The following is an 18,013-nucleotide window of genomic DNA, read 5'->3' as shown; positions in this document are numbered from 1 at the left end:
GCGAGTGGAAAACAAGGACTGCAAGGCCAGGGTAGGGAAAGAGGCAGGAAGCTGGCACTAGGCTTCGGGTAGCCAATCACTCCCCCCCCCCCCCCAGACAGAAGTCGGAGGCTGGCTGGTGCAGCGATGTTTAATGGCAATTCGTAGAAACCAAGCCCATGCACAAGTAGAAAGTGCTCGTGAACCGGCAGGAGGCCCCCGCCGCGCCGGGTAACCACAAGCCCATCCGTGCAGCCCTCCCCGGGGCTCCTTAAATAGATTCTTCACTATACTCTGTATGTTACATATTTACAAAACCCCTCCCATCAGGGGATGGGGCGGGACTCCGCAAAGCGTTCCTATATACAGCTCCCCCCTTTGGCCCCGAAGTTGGTGACCAGAGTCGGAGTGCTGGGGGGGGGGGGGGGGGACGACGCAGGGCCAGAAAAGGAGGAAACAGACGCAAACATGCGGAGTTGGACAGGGCCACGGTCAGCCCTGAAACACTAGGGGCGAGCGCAGCGAAGGCAGAGGTGGGACCAGGCTGATACATTCAGAGATGTGTCGAACAAATAAATAAGGCAAGTCAGGAAAGGGGCGAGGCCAGTGCAGGCAGGGAGAAAGCTGTGGAGAAAGGGCAGGTAGGGCTCCGGAGGTCACAGCTGAAGATGCAGATATGTGGGGCGTGGGTCTTCTGGAGCCGGGGACCAAAAGAGAGGGCACGAGCTTGAGGGAAGAGGAGCTGGGGGATGGGAGAGGGAGTTCAGCACTTTGGAGGGGGAGGAGGTAGAGACCTAGGAAGATCTCCAAACAAAGTGACGAGGAAAGCTGCCGACAGGGGGCTTCTCCCCGTAGACCCCTCTCCGTTAAGACTGCAAGAAGCCGCCTCCAGGGTGGGGAAAGGTCAGGTGGCCAATCCAGGTTGGGGAAGTCCTTCCAGCTCCTGGTTCTGCTTCAGTTCTCTCATCCTGCAGGGAGACAAGGAAGGAGTCAGAGGAGACCAGCAGATCTGGGGAGGTGGGGTGACGAAGGTGGGAGAGCAAAATCCAGCAGGAGAAAAGATGAGTACCTATGACGGCAGCGTCGCAAGAATCTCATGATTTTCCGGGCTGCCTGGTCCTGCTTCTTGGTGAGAAAGGAGCCTCTGATGGAAGAAAGAAAAGATGAGGACACCTCACACAACTTTCAGGCATCTTGCCATCAGCCCCTTTGGGACCCTAGCAAGGAAGGGCTGGGGGCAGGTCGATGAACTGAGAGTTGGGGGTCCATGGGCATAGATGCAGTGGGTAGGCACAGAAGGTTTAGGGGCTGGAAGGTTGGACCCATACTTGTTGCGGGCAGGTAGGCTGCCCGTGGGCCTGCGGCGATAGGAACGGTAGTGCTGCTGGATGAGCACAGCTGCTCGTCGGCTCTGCTGAAATCGCTTTTGTTCATAGTAGCTTCGGAACTTGCTCTGGATCAGGATGGCTGCCTGGGTCATCTTCTTATAGAGTGCAAACTGTAGGAATGGGGAGGAGAGATGGGCTGAAATGGAGGGACAGAAACCCAGACCCCTGAAGGTCACCCCAAGCTCAGCTGACGCCGGTCTCTTTCTCTAAACCATACGCTCATGGAAAGGCTTGAATCATCACAGACAACCTCACACCCAGATCTCATGCCTAATACCTTAAGTGCAATCCACGTCAGCTTGTGGAGAGAGAAGGGGAGTCAGGGTCCCAGTAGCATTCTGGATGCACTGGGTTGGAATGGGTGGGTGTGAATTGGTGGTTATGCTTTAGAAAGAGAAGGGTCTCACCTGTTTGTACTTCCGGTAACAGCGTTGGATCACAGCTGCTGCTACCTCCTGCTGCTCCTTTAGCCACCGGCCCTAAGGGGAAAGAAGGAAGTCTCAGCACCTAAAGGTCCACCTAATAGACATGTGATCTGTCCCAACTTGCCTGAGGTCCCCTGACCCTTCACCCCTGAGGCCTCTGGATGACTGTTCTCCCTCCCAAAGTCCTGGGAGCCCACAGTCTCCCCTGACTCACAGATTGTGTCATTCTTCCCGAGACCTCCCAGCCTCCTGACCTTGTACTTTCGGAAGGCTGTCTGGATGACTCGGGCTGCCTCATATAGTTCCCGCTGCTCATGATCCGATAACGTCAGCAGGGCAAAATCACTCTCCATTTTGCCACTGGCAGATGCAGAGAGAAATTCTGCCCAGGAAGGTGCTGGAGGGATAGCCAGGCGACCCCGCTCAAAAGGCAGTTCACTGTAGGGACAGGGAGAAGGCAAGTCATGGGGCACGTAAAGTCCCTCTTCTGCCTAGGGGTTGCTATGAATGGAGACCCCCCACCAACAGAGCCTAGAGCATGACTTCTGAGCTCATCAGCCAGTTCCAATACCCTTCTCAAAGGCCAATGGGGCCTCTGCCAGAATGGATCTTTGGCTATGGGGAAGCTGCCTTCCCCTTTCCCATCTCCCTTGAAGAAGAATCTGGAGGCTTTGTCCTAAGCTGGTCACCTGGGAGGGGCAGAGCTGGGGAAATGGTCCACATTCTCCAGGTAGCTGGCCAGCCAGGACATGGTCTCGCTGAGCCCCAGGGCCCCTGTCCGCTCCCGCATTGAGGCTCCAGCCTCAGGCAGCCCCACAAAGCCCTCTCGTTTAATCCGCTCTGGTGTGGCTTCGATGATCTGCTTGGCCAATGAGATCATGTCCACCTGGATGGAGAAGCTGGGTGAGCCTTGAGGGGTCCCAACTGCCAGATGTTCTTTCCCTGACACAGCTGTAGCCTCAGTCCACTTTCTGTCTTATTCCTTCTCTCACCACCAGATAAGGCCTCAGGGATTGCTATCCTTTCTAACCCCGTCTTTCTCGGCCACTGTTCCAGATTCATTCATTTACACTTATTGGGCTTTCACCTGTGTTGAGACTTGCTGCAAACATAGGATAGGAAGGACATAATCCAAATGGAGATTAAGGAGCTGAGCAAATGAAGGATTTAGACTTACAGGTCAACTGCCTACTGTCCCATTCAGGCCTGACCCATGTAAGCCGAGCAGCACACCCTACCCATAGGCTTGGCCATGCCTGCCACGCCATTCCCCTTCAGCTCTCCAAGAACCAGCTCAAAGCTTTCCAACCACATGACACCCTACTGAATGGCTTCAGCCCTGCCTTTACTCAGCCCTGAAGCCTGTAGCACTTCCTGCTGACCACATGTAACAGCCCACCTTGTGGAAGTCTCTCAGTTTTTGTACTTATAGTGCTACCCTGACTTCTCTAACCCATTAGCCTCTCTAAAGCAAAGATTATAGCCTCAGGTTCTTGTTGCTACACCTGAAGATTTACTCTCTCGTTTATTTATACCATAAGACTTTCTTAGCTTTTACCATGTACATACCTCCTTCTCACCAAAGGTCATTGCCAGATAGATACCTCCATCCTGCGACCCTCTCTCTTCCACAATCCTCCATCACTCTGGTTCCCCAAGAAGCTTGTCTCTTCATGGATTAACAGGTAACCCCTACAATTCAGCTCTAACTGAAGATATTCCCTAGAATTTTTAACCTCTGGTGCTTCATGGCCTCTGGGTCAAGCTCTGATAGAAGCTAAGCAAAGGATTACCTTGCTTGTCCAAAAATGAGGGTAAATGGCCCCTTCTTCCCAAACTAAAGCAAGACTCTGTCTGTTTCATGGACTAGTCGGCCTCACCCCAACCCTGCACCCCACTCTTTCTAGCCCTCATAATTCCATCAACATAAGCAGTACCGGGATCACGTCCACAGCTGGTGGGTTGTACGCTTCCTCTGAAGCAGACCCAGCATCCAGGGCTGATGGGAGTGGAGGTGGTGAGGGTAGGGGCCCTTTGGGGTTGGTGGCTTCATAGTCCATGAGGAGTAGGGGGGCCTCTGGGGCACCAGAGGAGAGCTGGCCTGGGACCATCTCCATAATAATCTCAGAGGCTGGCAGAGAAGGTGGGGGAGGACTTCCATCTGGGGCACTAGAATAGGCTGATGTGACAGAGAAAGTGCCATCGGACAGCTCTGAGGGTGAGGAGACACTGCTCAGACCTGTAAAGTAAGGGAAGAGGGTGAGGGCTGCAGGAGCCATGTGCCATCCCTTGAGTCACCTACCTGCCACAGCTTTCCTCTTAGTCTCTCTGTCTGTTCTTGCTAGATTATCTTCCCCATCCCCGCCTCCTCCTCAGTTTCCCTCCTTCCTCTCACACGTTCTGTCTCCCACTCTTCAGCTTCCCCTGGCCTATCCTCCCACCCACATCCCCCTCTTAAAAAGATTAGGGACAGCCCTGGTCAGTGTTAGAGTGTTGGCCCATGCACCAAAGGGTCATGGATTCATTTCCTGGTCAAGGGCGCGTACCTGGGTTGCAGGTTTGATCCCCGGCCCAGGTTGGGGTGTGTGTGGGAGGCAACCAATTGATATATCTCACATCAATGTTTCTCTCTCTCTACGTGTGTGTGTGTGTGTGTGTGTGTGTGTGTGTGTGTATACACATATATCACCCCCTGCCACCCTCCCTCCCTCCCACTCTCTCTAAAAATCAATGGAAAAAAATATCCTCAGGTAAGGATTAACAACAACTATGAAATACATATATATTAGGGACATCCCTCACCAGTGTCTGGGCTGGAGGAGGGTGGCGACAGAGCAAGAGGGGGCTCAGCTGAAGCTTCCTGTCTCTGCAGTTCCTCAAGGCAGCGGGCAAGGCGCACATGACCCCGGGAATGAGCCACAGACAGGGGGAGACGGCCCAGAGAGTCAGGAATGCTCAGTGCCTGCCGGTTCCAACGGAAAAGGAGCACAGCAGCTTCCAGGTGTCCCAGGGCACAAGCCCACATCTAAGGAGAAGGGAGGGAAAGGACAGGAGGAATGGGGGGCCAGGTGGAGGTGAGGTCTGAGGCCCTTTCTCCTGGTGGCCACATCTTCAGTTCCTTGCCCCCTCCAGGGGGTCTTTCTTTGAATTACCCTTCCCATTTCCCATTGCCCCACATGCACTCAGGAACACAGCATCCTCACCAGAGGTGTGCAAGAGAAATGATCCACGTTGAGCGGGTCAACCTCTTGCTCTAAGTCCAAGCTTCCAGTATCCACACTTCTGGAGGGTTTGGGAAAGGGACAACAGAGCCCAGTCAGGGAAGAAAGTGGGCAAAGTGGGAACATTGGAACTGAAGGGACTGGGAAACAAGCTGTCTAGAAGCACTACAGTCAGTGGGATGAGGCAGTCAAAGAATAATAAATGTAAGGGGGTGGAGGGATTGAGCAAAAAAGGATAAAAAAATAACTCATGGACAATAGTGTGGTGATCGCAAGGGGCGGGGTTGGAGGTGGAAGAGGGCATAGAGGGGATAAATGGTGATGAACAAAATAAAAAAATGTAAGGAGGTCAAGAAGTCAGGATATTAAAATTCCCCCCAATATACCCTGGATGGTTTTGCTCAGCGGTTAGAGCATTGGCCTGTGGACCAAGGGATCACAGGTTCGATTCCTGATCAAGGGCACATACCTGGGTTGCAGGTTTGATCCCTGGCCCTGGTCAGGGTAGTGCGGGAGACAACCAATCAATGTGTCTCTCTCATATCAATGTTTCTCTCCCTCCCTCCCTCCCTCCCTCCCTTCCACTATCAAAAAATCAATGGTAAAATATCCTCAGGTGAGGATTAACAAAAATAAATAAATAAAATTCCCCCAATACAAATCTTCCAGCCCCGCTTCCTTCCCAGTGACCCAAACTCCCTTGCTCCAGTCCTCCAGTGCCCCTTAGTCCCCTGGCACGTCTGTCCCAGTGGTTGCCCCAGCCCCTCCCTGCTGCCCCTGCTCACCGCCACTGGCTCAGGGTCTCGATGAGGCGGGCGTAGCCCTGGGCAGCAGCCAAATGCAGAAGGCTCATGCCCCGGAAGGGGCTTCTGTGGGCCAGACGTTCAGGACCCCTCCAAGTGAAGCGTGGAATCATGCTCTCTACCAAGACCACCACCCGGGCCTCGAACCCGGGCCCTTGGCCTTCATCCTGCAGTACACACACCCTTATGCAGAGAACTGAGCAACTGGTCCTTTGGCTTAGGATGGCCTTGGCCATCCCATTCCTGTCCTTTCAGCTTCTAATTCTGCCCCTTCCCACACTTCTTACTCCAGGTTCCCACCACCCAGACCTCTGAGTGCCTGGCAGTTCTCCCAGTTTAGGTTCCTGGGTGTCCCCCACTCCCACAGCCAACTTCCTCCTGACCCTCTGGCAGCCAGACCTCACACCCCCTTGCCGATGCTGGGCCTTCACACCAGCTCAGATCAGTGCCATACCCACCGATGGCTCCTCCCCTTTAGAACCCAGAGTCCTTTCCTAGTCTTCTTCCTTCAGAGACTAGGGACCCACAAAGCACTGAGCCACAACCCTTCTGGTCCCCTCCCCCACACTCTCCTTCACCTCCACCCTTCTTCAGACCAGAAATAGTCTGAAGCCTGTCATGAGAAGAGGGTGCCCAGAATAGCCACTCTTGCCACAGGACAGGGGTGGGAGCAGGGTGACGTCAGGGACTAGGGAGGAGGGCTGGCTGAGGTTGGGAATGGAGTGAGAAGTCACACACTACAGCCATTTTCTTTAGTAAGACCCTCCCTCCATTCACTAGGCCTTCCTCACGGAAGTACCTGAACTGGAGGCCCACCGGGACCCTGGCAAGGTGCCTGCCCAGCTGCTGCAATCTCTGCCATCCGCTTCTCCATCTGCTCCAGTCGCTCCAGTATGGACATCCGGAACTGGTTGTCTGAGGGGGAATGGGTATTGGAGGCTTAGTGGGCAGGGTCTAGGTGATGCCCAGAACTGGACCTATCCCAGGATCTGGGAGGTGAAGACAGAATCATATTCTTTCCTCTTCTCCAAAACAACAGCCCCTTAACCCACCCACCTTTGAAATACAGCCCACCAGGACTCAGTCCTTAAGCCAGAGCTCTTAACACTACTCAACCTAGGACCAGAATCCAGAACCACCACTCTGTCCTTCAAGACAGAGACAGAAGGAATTACCACACCGCATCCAACCCCAAACTGCTCCAGATTATACACACACACACACTCCCTCAGCCTTCTCTAGGTGAACCACTCTGTCACTTCTTGCCCCAGACACTACCTTTGTCCCCCATGCTGGGGCTGAAGCACTGCAGAATCTCTGCTCTCTGTTAACCACTGCTCAAAAGAGCTCAGGGGCTGTGATTTGAAAAGCACCGCCCCCTCCTCCTGGCCCCTCACAGCTGTCCACAAAGAGAATGGTGGGAAGGGAACATGATAGAGATGGATAGCCATGTCCATTCCTCCTCCTCCCCTCACCCCATGCACAAATACACACGCACGCACACATCCAAGCTATATCTGTCCCCTCTTGAGATCACACAAGGACAAGGAGGAGAGGCGGGAGGGGATCAGAGCCATGCAAAAACAAGCACAGAGAAATGGTGGAGGTCAGGGATGTTCTGAGATGCTAGGCAGAAGGGGATGAAGGCAGAGAAGTGATGGTGGGGAGGAAAGCAGAGAATGATGAGCAGAAACCCAGGTATAATAGAGAGGAGAGAGCAGAAAAGATAAACAAGGTGAAGAGAGGAGAGAAAGGACAAAGGAAAGCTGGGGACTGTATTAAACAAACAACAAGGAAGAGAAGAAGAAAGACAAGTTAAGACCGAGGTCCAAGGAGAAGTTCAAGAGCGAGGGAGGTGACCCACAGGAGAGATGGTATAACACAGATTAGGCAGAGACAGGAAAGTAAGGCGAGGGACAGTCACAGCAGAACAGACAGAACAGGCCCGGGAGACTTGGCAAGATCCCAAGGTGGGCTGCAGGGCAATCCACACACAACTCACATTCAGGCTTTGTGAAGGGACAGCCCTAAGGGAGGCGAGCCAGGGCGAGCCTCTGAGGGAGAGAAGTAGGGATGGAGGGAGACAAACTCAACAGGGTGACAGGAACTGAGAAACTAAGAGGCAACAACAGAGACACCCAGAGGAGAAGACAGAAAAGCGCAAACCTTGAGGAAGAAGCAGGAGCAGAGAGAAACAATTCTGAAAGCCACAGGAGGGATAATCAGCAAGAGGAACAAACACAGTGCTAGATTTAAATAAATACACACATACACATGTATGTGTGCAGGTCTCTGTGTTTGTATGAGAAAAGACACTATAATATTAAAATACTAGATATTACTGAGTAGTAATAGCAGTTTTCATTTTCTACTTTGTAATTTTGTGCTTTTCTGTAATTTTCTATAATACATGTCTTTATACAGAGAAAAACAATACGTGTCTATTTATGTGTATGTGTGTGTGTGTATTTATGTTTATATATACACACACACACTCGTACACCCCATATGTATTGCTTTAGACCCTGTCCCTACTCCCACTTCTTGGCCTTGCTTGCCTAGATCCCATCCTTTGGGATGGAGAAGACAGGGCAAGAGCTGGGACAAATATGGCTCCAAGATTTACAGGGAAGTGCAGGTAAGGAATTTAGAAATGACCAATGAAGCAGGAGTTGAGAAAAGACTGGTAAATGTGGGCTAGGTGGTGGCCACCTGAGTGCTGAGGGTCTAGGAGCATGTCATGCTCAAAGGTTATAGGGCTTGACACTTGGGATCAGAGGGCTAGGTACTTACCATCTAGTGACAGCCAGTCAAGCTGAGTACTAGGCAGTGACAGGAACCGGCGGGCTCGATACTCAAAGAGCACAGAAGCAGAAAGGGGCCCCTCCCGCCCGGCCACCTGCAAAGACACCAGCCCTACCTCATGGGCTGGGGAGAGCAAGATCAGTGAGAAGGGTTCTCTTTCCCTAGCTCCTTCGCTGGCCCTGTGTTAGAACCATAGATGGTCATTTTATATGGCGCTCCCAACTTCCCTGCTGTGGGCTGAGAGGCCACTGGCTTCTAGGCCTTGGCACTAACTGGGAATAGATTCCATTCATTCAAGAACTTAATATCTGCTATAGGCCACAGACCCCTTGAAGTCTAGACCCTGTAGTTAAGGATGTTTGCTATTCAGCACCAAGGCTTGGAAGCTGAGGGTCAAGAGATGCCTATACTTATTAACAATCTGATGAGATAAACTCCTTGGTCTCCCAGGATCAGTGTCCAGAGGTCATGACCCCGTTACTAAGATGGGGAGGAGAGCTAGCTGCTCATTAATGGTGTCTAGTGAGAGCTATGTTCCAGGGTCTTTTTTTTTTTTTATCCTCACCTGAAGACATTTTTCCATTTTTTGTTCAGATAGAGTGGGAGGGAGAGCGAGGAAGAGAGAGAGAGAAACATTGATGTGAAAGGGACACATCAAGTGGCTGCCTCCCACACGACCCAACCAGAGCCGAGGACAAACTGCAACCTAGGTATGTGCCCTTGGCAGGAACCGAATCCAGGTCTCTTTGGACCACAGGTTGACACTCTAACTGCTGAGCAAAACCGGCCAGGGCTGTTCCAGGGTCTTAATAGCTGTAACCTTGAGAATGGAACCACCAGGCCCTGGTCCCAAGACTTAGGGCTGAGACTCTTCAACCCTAGCTTCTCTGGTCTCATTCCCTTTCCGTCCATGCACCACTGAACAGGGCTGCTGAAATGGGGAGAGGGCACACCAACAAAGCTGTCACCCTGTGACTCTGGTGATCCTTGGGGGTTCCACAGTGAAGCTGACTGTTGAGTGCCAGGTAAGGGGCAAGACTGGTGGCAAAAGGGCAGAGACAAGCCTTGGTAGTGATGTCTAGATCAGTACTGTCCAACAAAACTTTCCTCAGTGATGGAAATGTTTACCTGCACTTTTCAATAGGGTAGCACTGGCTTCTGAGGCCTTGGCACTAACTGGGAAGGGATTCCATTCATTCGAGAACTTAATACCTGCTATGGGCCACATGTGGCTACTGAGTACTCAAAATGTTGTTAGTATAACTGAGGAACTGAATTTTTAATTTAATTTAATTTTAATTGATTTTAATAGGCACATGGCTAACGGCTACCATATTAGAAGCCAATGTCCTTCAGTCCCAAGACTTGTTGGAAGAGACCACCATTCTCCCTTCTCATTCTCCCAAGAGCCAGAGGCCTGAACAGACATTAGACCCCTTGGGTCAAATACCTGACCTTACAGGAGGGGAGGTCAAGCACCCAAGAAAGGAACAGAAGTATCCTGGACCAGAACACACAACTTCTGACACCTAAGCCCAGACTCATCTGCCTTCTGGGGGAGCGTGGGACTCCACCTCAAGACTGGATGAGGTCTTTGTGCTCTATGGGAACAACTCAACACATTTGTTCCTAGTGCTTCCTGGAAGTCCTAAATGCCCACATTAGTCCCTTCCCCACCATTCCCAATCCCCGTACCAGGACAGTAGCAGCGTAAGACACCAGGCTGGACAAGTGATGCTGGCACTGCGATGTGATCAAAGACACAGGAGTAATGCTCAGAGGCCTCCGTCCAAGGACCTGTGATGAGCACCTTGACCCCACCCTGCAGATAGAAGTCAGAGGACCATGTGACTAGAGCTCTGTTGGGTACTCATTCCCTCACTCATTCATTAATTTAGACCCTGTGCTAGAGTCTAGTGGTACAGGAATTGGATAGGACCCACTGGAGTAAGGTCAGCTAGTCTGTCCCTCCTCCCCAACATCCCTGCCCTCCACCTGACTCTGCTAGCTCCACCCAAGATGGACTCATTTGCAGACAGCTGGCATCAGGAGGAAGTCCTTTTCTTAGGCCCCACTGTAGTTCCTCCTTTCCCTCTCTAGGGCAGCATAAGGCAGAACTTCTCTACTAATGAAGACAATCTTTTAGCTTTCCAAAGTCTGTAATCATATCCCAACTGTGTTTTCTCTTCTCCACACTAAGTTGCCCCACTTCCCTCCCCATGAAAGTCATCACGGTAATGAAGTCCCCTGAGCACTTGAGGGACTCACACAACCACAGGGAAGGGGAAGGAAGGGAGAAGGGTGAGTCAGAAGGACTATGGAAACAGGAAAGAAACTACACTGTGGAAAATAAAGATTGGGAGGAGAACTAAGCAGCCATGGTAACTAGACCATAGACCATGAATTAAGAGGGATGGAGGGGTGAGGGGACTCACCTCTGGGTAGGACCACTCTGGGGAGAAGTCTGTGATGGTGCTAAGAGCAGGAGAGAGCTGGGGGGTTGGGGTAGGGATGCTTGGAGCATCGTCACTGATGAGTTCTCCCATAAGGTCTGGGAGTGATGAAAGACCAAAGGGCTCCAGCTCACTGGCCCCACCAGCTCCTCCAAACAAAACCTCCCCTCTTCCTACCCTGCCCGATGGCTCCAAGGGGGCAGGTGAGGGGGACGGTGAAGGAGGGGGTGAAGGTACAGGTGGGGCAGGCGCCTGGGCCTTAAGCTCCTCCCCACTGTCATCATCTTGAATGAAGAAGCAGTTTCCTCTTCTCCCACCTCCTACTGATTGTGGAGGTGGACCCCGAGCAGCTGCCTGGGGCTCCAGGGCAGCAGCAGGCTCTAGGGCAGGACAGGGAGTGTGGGCGGCCTCTGCCTCAGGGAAGTCTGGGCTCACCCCCTGCCCCCCTCCATATGTCTGGCCCCTCTGGGGGCTGTTGAGAAAACGATCAGGGTCAAAGGCAGGACTAGGAGGAGCTGGTGGGGCAGAGGGCTCAGAGCCTACAACCACAGCCAAGCTCATGGAAGAGTGAGGATCAGCCTGTGGAGCCAAGTGCCTGGTGGGTGTCAAGCCCCTCCTTCGCTGCTCCAGTCCAGTCAGGAGGAGAATAGCGGTGCCTCCCCTGGATGAACCCCCTCGAGAGCTGGGAGGGCTAGGTCTGATCTCTAGGGGTTCTGCAAAGCCTGAGGAAGAGGAGGAAGAGGAGGAAGAAGAAGATGGGGAAGTATGTGCCTTGGGGAGTTCTGAGGGAAGTGGGGCTATCAGTGGAGGGGGCTCAGGGGGATGGGGATGGGGGATAGAGGTCAGGGTCAAAGCTCGGGGCTCCACTTTGGGAGAGATGATGCGGTGTTTTGTGCTGCTGCATTTGTGGGTAAGGCTCCCGGAACCTGGAATGGAAAGAGGTGGGGAGGAGAGAAGGGATATGACATCTTTCTCCAGCATTCCCAGGCTAGGATGGGGGAGGGCTAGTTTACTCCTAATTCTTCCTCTGTTCAGCCCCTTTGCAGGAATCCCAATCTTTCCACTAGTCCTCTTCAACCCTTACCCATCCCCACCTATTCCCCACACCATGTAGTTCCTGGGACACGGCTATATGCCAGACATGTAATACTGATTGTGGCCACCAGGGGGCAGCAGAAATACTTCTCCCCTAAATTAAACAGAAATGGAGGGGCATGGCAGGGGAAGACTGAGAGATTGGAGGAAAGGTGAGAAATACAGGTAAAAGCGTAAAAAAAGGACAAAAGAACAGAACAAAGGGGGTACCAATTAGGAATAAAGCTAAGGCTGGGCCTAAGTGGTAGTGCTGGGGAGGAAGGAGTTGCTAAGGGTAGAAAGCAGATAAAGAGCATGGGCTGCCAAGACTCAAGTAAAAGGAGCTGGGGGCCAGTCTACACCCAGATGGGATGGCTTCTGTTCATCTGGCCCATCTTTCTGGGACATGCAAATCAGCATGCAAATGCCAGCAAGATAGATATCCCCCTGGCTTACATAAGTGCAGTGTGACTAGACAGGAAGAGAGCCCCAAGATCGGGGGGTCACTAACCAAGGCCCCCACTGCAGAGACAGGCATGGGTTCGGGGTGCAGGCTTGGTCGGGTGAGTGTCCAGGATCTGCTGCACCAGCTGTTCTACAGAGAATTCCTCTGTCCCATTCCCACAGCTCCACTTGATGCCATGAACTAGAGGAGAGTTGGGGAAGAAGTGCTAAGGGACCCCCACAGAAGTCCCCAGAGCACCTTGGTGGCTCCTTCAAGCACCTGAGATGCTCCAAGACTTCTGGCCAGGTGCAAAGAGTCCAGCAGCTTTAAGACTGCTTCTATTTGTAGTTCACAGCTGTGCCTTCTCCATATTCCAACACCTTAGAATTCACCAAGAAGCCTAGCACCCCCACAAGAAAGCACCCTCTGGCTTAGAGGGAAATGGTCACCCCACAGGCTCCTGGTGCCTTTGGGAGGGCCCTGTTTCCACTCTCCCCTTGGAGCATTTTCCTAGCCCTGTTGCCTTACACATGGGCTTCAGCTGTCCCAACAGCTCCTCCCGGGACCACTTCAGCCACTCTCGACGGTCACTGCTGATGGAACAAAAGATGGGGCTGCAGCCCTTTCCACAATCCTCCAGGGCTGGGACGTTCAGGTAGTGCACAAGGACGATGTCAGGATTCTGAGGGCACAAGGGTACACACACAGAGCACCATGGGGGCCTGAGATCCAGGGGCTCAACTTCCTAATCTTCCCTTTCTTCCCAGGCACACCCCCAAACTCACCCCCAAGTTCTGGCTCTCTCTATCCCAACTCTTCCCAGGCTCCTTTTCCCACTTAGCACCTAGTCACCCTTCCAATGCATCCGTTCAGACCCCATCTCCCTCACAGAGCCAGGAAGAATGTGGCTCCCTGAGCTCTTCCATCCTTACCTGGAGCAGCCAGTAGCAGCGCCGATGGAATGTGGGGACGATGGAAGAGTGAACGTAGCAGCCATAGAGACACTGCCAGGAGACAGGCTGGGGTGGGGGGAGGGCTAGTCTGCTCCCCAACTCTTCCTCTGTTCAGTCCCTTTGCAGGAATCCCAATCTTTCCACAAGTTCCTCTTCAACCCTTACCCACCCCCATCTATTCCCATCTTTAAAATCCCAGCACCCCAAAACATAGATGAGCAGTAGAAGAAGGGAACAGTAGGACTAGGGCCTTACAATGAAGACCGCATTTGAGACATAGGACTATCTAGAAATCACAGGGCAGGGCAAAAACACACCTGAGGTGAGGAGCAACGATTTGGGGAAGAGAAACCTGTGCTTAGAGGTTTAGTACTTGGACCTCTGAGGGAAATGCAAAAGAGGAGAGGGGACTGGGCATCAGTGTCCTCCAGGGGAGGCATGGTCTGAGGCCTAGAGAGTTGGGACATGGAGTGAAATGGGATGTGAAGGGTGGGCTAAACTATCAGCCAGCTGATGCAAAGTGAGTGAGAAGGGAGGGTGGTGAGGCGGACGATGGCACCAAGTCCTGGCAGGGCTGGAATCCAGCTAAGGGTGGAGAAGGGTGTGCCAGGACAGGTGAGTTGGATGCCTTGCTTACCTCCATGCCCTGGACCTTCAGCTTCATGTGGTCCTCTCGGGTGGTCTTCCCATCCTTCCGCTTCTTCCAGAGGTAACCATCCTTCCGATATTTCACTTTTTTACGGTTGTAGAGGATAATGGAGCCATTCTGAGGCCTGAAGAGGGAAGGGTTGGCCTTGAGTTCTGTGAACAGAACCCAGGAGCCCTGCCACTTCCCACTTTCACAAACTTTCTCACCTTGTCTTTGGGGCACAGGATAGCCACTCATCATGCTTCTCAAAGGTGATCAAGTAGGATGCAATCTCCTGTAGGAGAGGAGGTACTCAGGTGGGTGTCCCCTTCACACAGTCTCAGTTTGGCTTCTCTACTGAGTTCTGGCAGCTAATGGAGGATGCTATCAGGTATCTGGACCCAGCAAGCCCCACGGCCCTCCTAATAACCCCAGGTTCCATCGCAGACAAACGTCTAACCTTTCCTTCCTTCCCTTCCAACTGGGGCTTTTATCTTGGGGCCAGGTCCAACTTAAGTTCTTCATCATTTTTTGTTCACACTGCATATTATTTACTCCCTCCAAACTCCATTTTTGTGCCACTTCCTGACTCAGAAAATGTCAATAATTTGACATTGCCAGGAATTCTAGATTCCTGAGCCTGACTCTAAGGTTCTCCCTGACCAGGGATCAAACCATCATTCCTACATTCACACAATTTACCCATACTGCACCTACCATTCCTGCCAGACTGGTCCATTGATTCTTCCCTGAACTTGCCCTGAGCAGTAACCTCCTCAATGTTAATGCCCTACAAGCCTGAAGTGCCATGTACACATCTCTTCGAGTCTGGAGATCCTAGCCATCCTACAGACCAAATCCCTTCCCAGATCTCCATGAAGCCCTGCTGACCCCTCAGTTATTTACAACAATCTCTCTCTCTCTCTCTCTCTCTCTCTCTCACACACACACACACACCTTTTTAGTGACAGGTCTCATCTAATCAAATCGATAATGATCAACTACCAAGTACATACAAACCATTGGGTGTAGAGTACTGAAGGTGTGTAACACAGGCCTATGTCCTCCAGAAGGAGCAAGTATCAGTGATGATTAAAAGCAGAAGTTCTAGAGTAAGTTGGATAAACTATATGAGGTAAGTCAGTTTCCTCATCCATACCACCAGTGCATGCTCTATAGATAGCATTGTTAGAGCTATAGAATGAGATAATGCAGGTCAAGTGCTTAGCACAGTGCCAGATTTGTAAGAAACACTTTAAAGGTGGTAGCTATTATTTTTACTCAGGTGGATATGCCAAGAAGTGAGCTCCTGCAAGATGTGGGTCTTTATACCTCTCCTATGTTCCCCAAAGAGCTCAGAATGGTACTCTGCACTTGTGGACACAGGAAAATGCCCATTCACCCTCCTCTAGCTCACCAGACCTTGGTAGCCCTAATCCCACAAGCTCCCTAAAAACCTCATTTGTATTCCACCGTAGCCGCTCTGGAGGCAGCAGCGGACATCGAGGAAGACACTCCAACAGCTTCTTTGGGAGAAAGATCTTCAGGTGGTGGCTGTTCTCTAGAGGAAATCAGAAAGGAGGGCTTAGCGTGCTAGCCCAGGGACAAAGGGCTGAATTAAGAGCACTGAGGGAAACTGAAATGACAAGGAGAGCAGAGAATCCAAGAATGACAGTCACCACAGGGCAGAGAAAAAGAACGGTTGTGTCCAAAGAGGGAACCTGGACCTGTGAACTCACCAGCAACCTCGGTGGTGTCCTTGGTACTCATGGTGAGGGCTCCAGGGGCAAGGTCACCCCTGGCCTGAGGGGCCCGGGGGAGGGGGAGTCTGTGCTGGGAAAAGAGAGAATAGGTCATGGCAGAAGCCTTCACACTTATCCAGGATGAGGAGGATGAGGTGGGAGAGAGTACAGAATTGGGTCATAATATCTGGGAAAGATGAGGAAGAGAGGGGAAGGGGATAAGCTTTGATGTGAGAGTAGAGCCAGGGAATGGGGGAGGGGCGAACCCCCGACATGGTGTCAAAAACCAACGTGAATGGGGAGACACGACAGAACAGAGTAATCAGGAAGAGTCGGGTGGGGGAGGGGAGAAACTGGCAGGGCTTGCGTCCTACAGCATGGGCTCTTGGGGAGGCTGGGGCCTCAGTGGGGTCAGGTCCTGGGGACTGGGACTCAGGGCATCCGGTCCTTGGAGAACGGTTTGGCAAATGAGAGCCTGGATGCTGGGGGGTGGGGGGTGGGCAGGAGATATAAGTCCGAGTGGAAAACTAGGCCTTAGAAGACACACCCTGAGTCCCTTCCCTGTTTGATATTTCCAAGAGGAAAAGACAGATCTGACAACTGATCCTAACCTCTCTCTCTGGTCCAGGCTGGTCAAGGCCTAGTACAATCTGGGACCCAGCTTCCCACCCTCTGGACAACCCAGAGGCTGACAGCCCTCTCCACCCCTTACCCATCTCTCTCCCATCCTCCCCAAACGCCTCTGCCTTCCCCGGCCTCCCCCGGCCTCCGGGCATACCCTACACCATCTCCCACTCTAACTCCTGCCTGATTCCCCACCCTCCTGAGGGAACAGATGGAAGCTGGAGGAGGCTTTCGGCGCAGGCTCCGCCAGGTGTCCAAGGATGAAGAGGGGGGAGGCTCCTCCAAGCTCGGCTGCGTGGGTTGGGGTAAGGACTCCGCCCCAGGGCGCAGGTGCGCAGTCCGGGCTAGGCCGCCTACGAGGGTGCGGAGCGGGCCCAGAGGCAGCCCCCCACGATAGGGCGGTGGTCCCAGAAGCACCTCCGAGGTGGGAAGGTCCTGCCTCCCGCCCGAAGGCAGAGATGTTCTGGGGAAACTGCGGAGCAGAGTCCGCGGGCGCACGGCGGGCGAGGGGCAGTGGGGGTGCAGGGGTCCCTAAGGCAGTCCGGGCGCGGCAGGTCCGCGGTGGGGGCCTACGCGGAGCGGCGCCCCCTGGCGCGGGGGAGGAGGACGGAAGCGGGCAGTGGGAGCGAACCCGGAGGGGCGGTGGTCTCCGGTGTGGCGCGCCACGTCCCAACCGGCGGAGTTGCGCCCCCTGGCGCGGAGGTAGAAAGGTGGGCAAGAAGCCCTGGCTCTTACCTCCCGGGGTCCCGCAGGTGACGGCGGCAGCGGCCATTCTACCCCACACCGACCCCCCCCAGCGCCGACTGACAGCGGCGTCTGACGTCACTGCGCACGGGGCGGGGCCTCCCAATTAAGGGGAAGGGTGTCAGGAAGGGAACCTGGGTGCTGCACAAGTGGGACTCTGGGTGGGACGCTGATGGAGGGACTCACTGCCCCGAAGTCCCCGAGGAGGCAGCAGTATGGAGAGGCAGGGTTCCGGGGTCCTGGAGGAGGCGGAAGTTCGGCCGACTGGTGTGACCCTCCAGCCGGGAAAGGGAGGCGCGGGTGGCTGTCCAATGTTGGGCGAGGAACGCTGGACTGGGGGGTGGGCAGGGCTTTTCTCGCCCAGGGCATGGCTCCTTGAATTTGGGGGACTCAGCCCGACATTACTGTAGATGGGTCTTGTCCAAGAGCCTCTTCATCACTGCTTCCCGGAAAGACAACTCTGGGCTCAACTTGTTTGCTTTTTAATGATAGAATGGAGAAAAGAACACTGCCAGGGAGCGAACCCTGGGCCGCAACCAGCCTTGGGGAGTTCCTGTGAGAGGGGTGGGCTGAGATGGGGGGTCGAGGGGGCTGTTAGTGCCTAGAGCTGAGGATGGGAGAGGAAACTGGGAGAGGCTGAGGAAAGGGACAGGCCTTGACCCCAGAAATGGGGGTGATTCCAGAGATGGAAGGAGACTTGGGTCCTTGAGGCAGCGCTAGCATGTTGGA

At 53.3% G+C, this 18,013-nt stretch overlaps 1 protein-coding gene across 6 annotated transcripts; it reads right to left on the bottom strand.

Moving 5' to 3' along the window:
* Positions 1-112: 112 nt before the first annotated feature.
* On the bottom strand, positions 113-17,352 carry CAMTA2 (calmodulin binding transcription activator 2). Of its 6 annotated transcripts, none has more exons than XM_036268085.1 (23): positions 17,276-17,352; positions 15,914-16,007; positions 15,632-15,735; positions 14,402-14,469; positions 14,184-14,319; positions 13,526-13,597; positions 13,122-13,275; positions 12,660-12,794; positions 11,057-12,000; positions 10,317-10,443; positions 8,610-8,744; positions 6,616-6,731; positions 5,799-5,983; positions 4,996-5,074; positions 4,595-4,817; positions 3,730-4,031; positions 2,482-2,678; positions 2,047-2,230; positions 1,775-1,846; positions 1,645-1,665; positions 1,308-1,477; positions 1,049-1,123; positions 113-947 (listed from the first exon to the last, which is right to left on the bottom strand). In XM_036268085.1, the coding sequence occupies exons 2-23, from the start codon at positions 15,942-15,944 to the stop codon at positions 884-886; spliced, it is 3,594 nt and encodes a 1,197-aa protein (XP_036123978.1). In that variant the 5' UTR covers positions 15,945-16,007; positions 17,276-17,352; the 3' UTR covers positions 113-883. The 6 variants fall into 6 exon arrangements, with proteins under 6 accessions (XP_036123978.1, XP_036123977.1, XP_036123976.1 ...); XM_036268084.1 differs by having other exon boundaries at positions 13,526-13,612; positions 15,914-16,002; positions 17,276-17,332; XM_036268083.1 differs by having other exon boundaries at positions 13,526-13,612; positions 17,276-17,328.
* Between the last annotated feature and the right edge of the window lie 661 nt (positions 17,353-18,013).

Source organism: Molossus molossus, unplaced genomic scaffold (genome assembly GCF_014108415.1).
Source record: "Molossus molossus isolate mMolMol1 unplaced genomic scaffold, mMolMol1.p scaffold_m16_p_19, whole genome shotgun sequence".
Lineage (NCBI taxonomy): Eukaryota > Metazoa > Chordata > Mammalia > Chiroptera > Molossidae > Molossus > Molossus molossus.
This window is presented reverse-complemented; position numbering and strand designations above follow the sequence as displayed.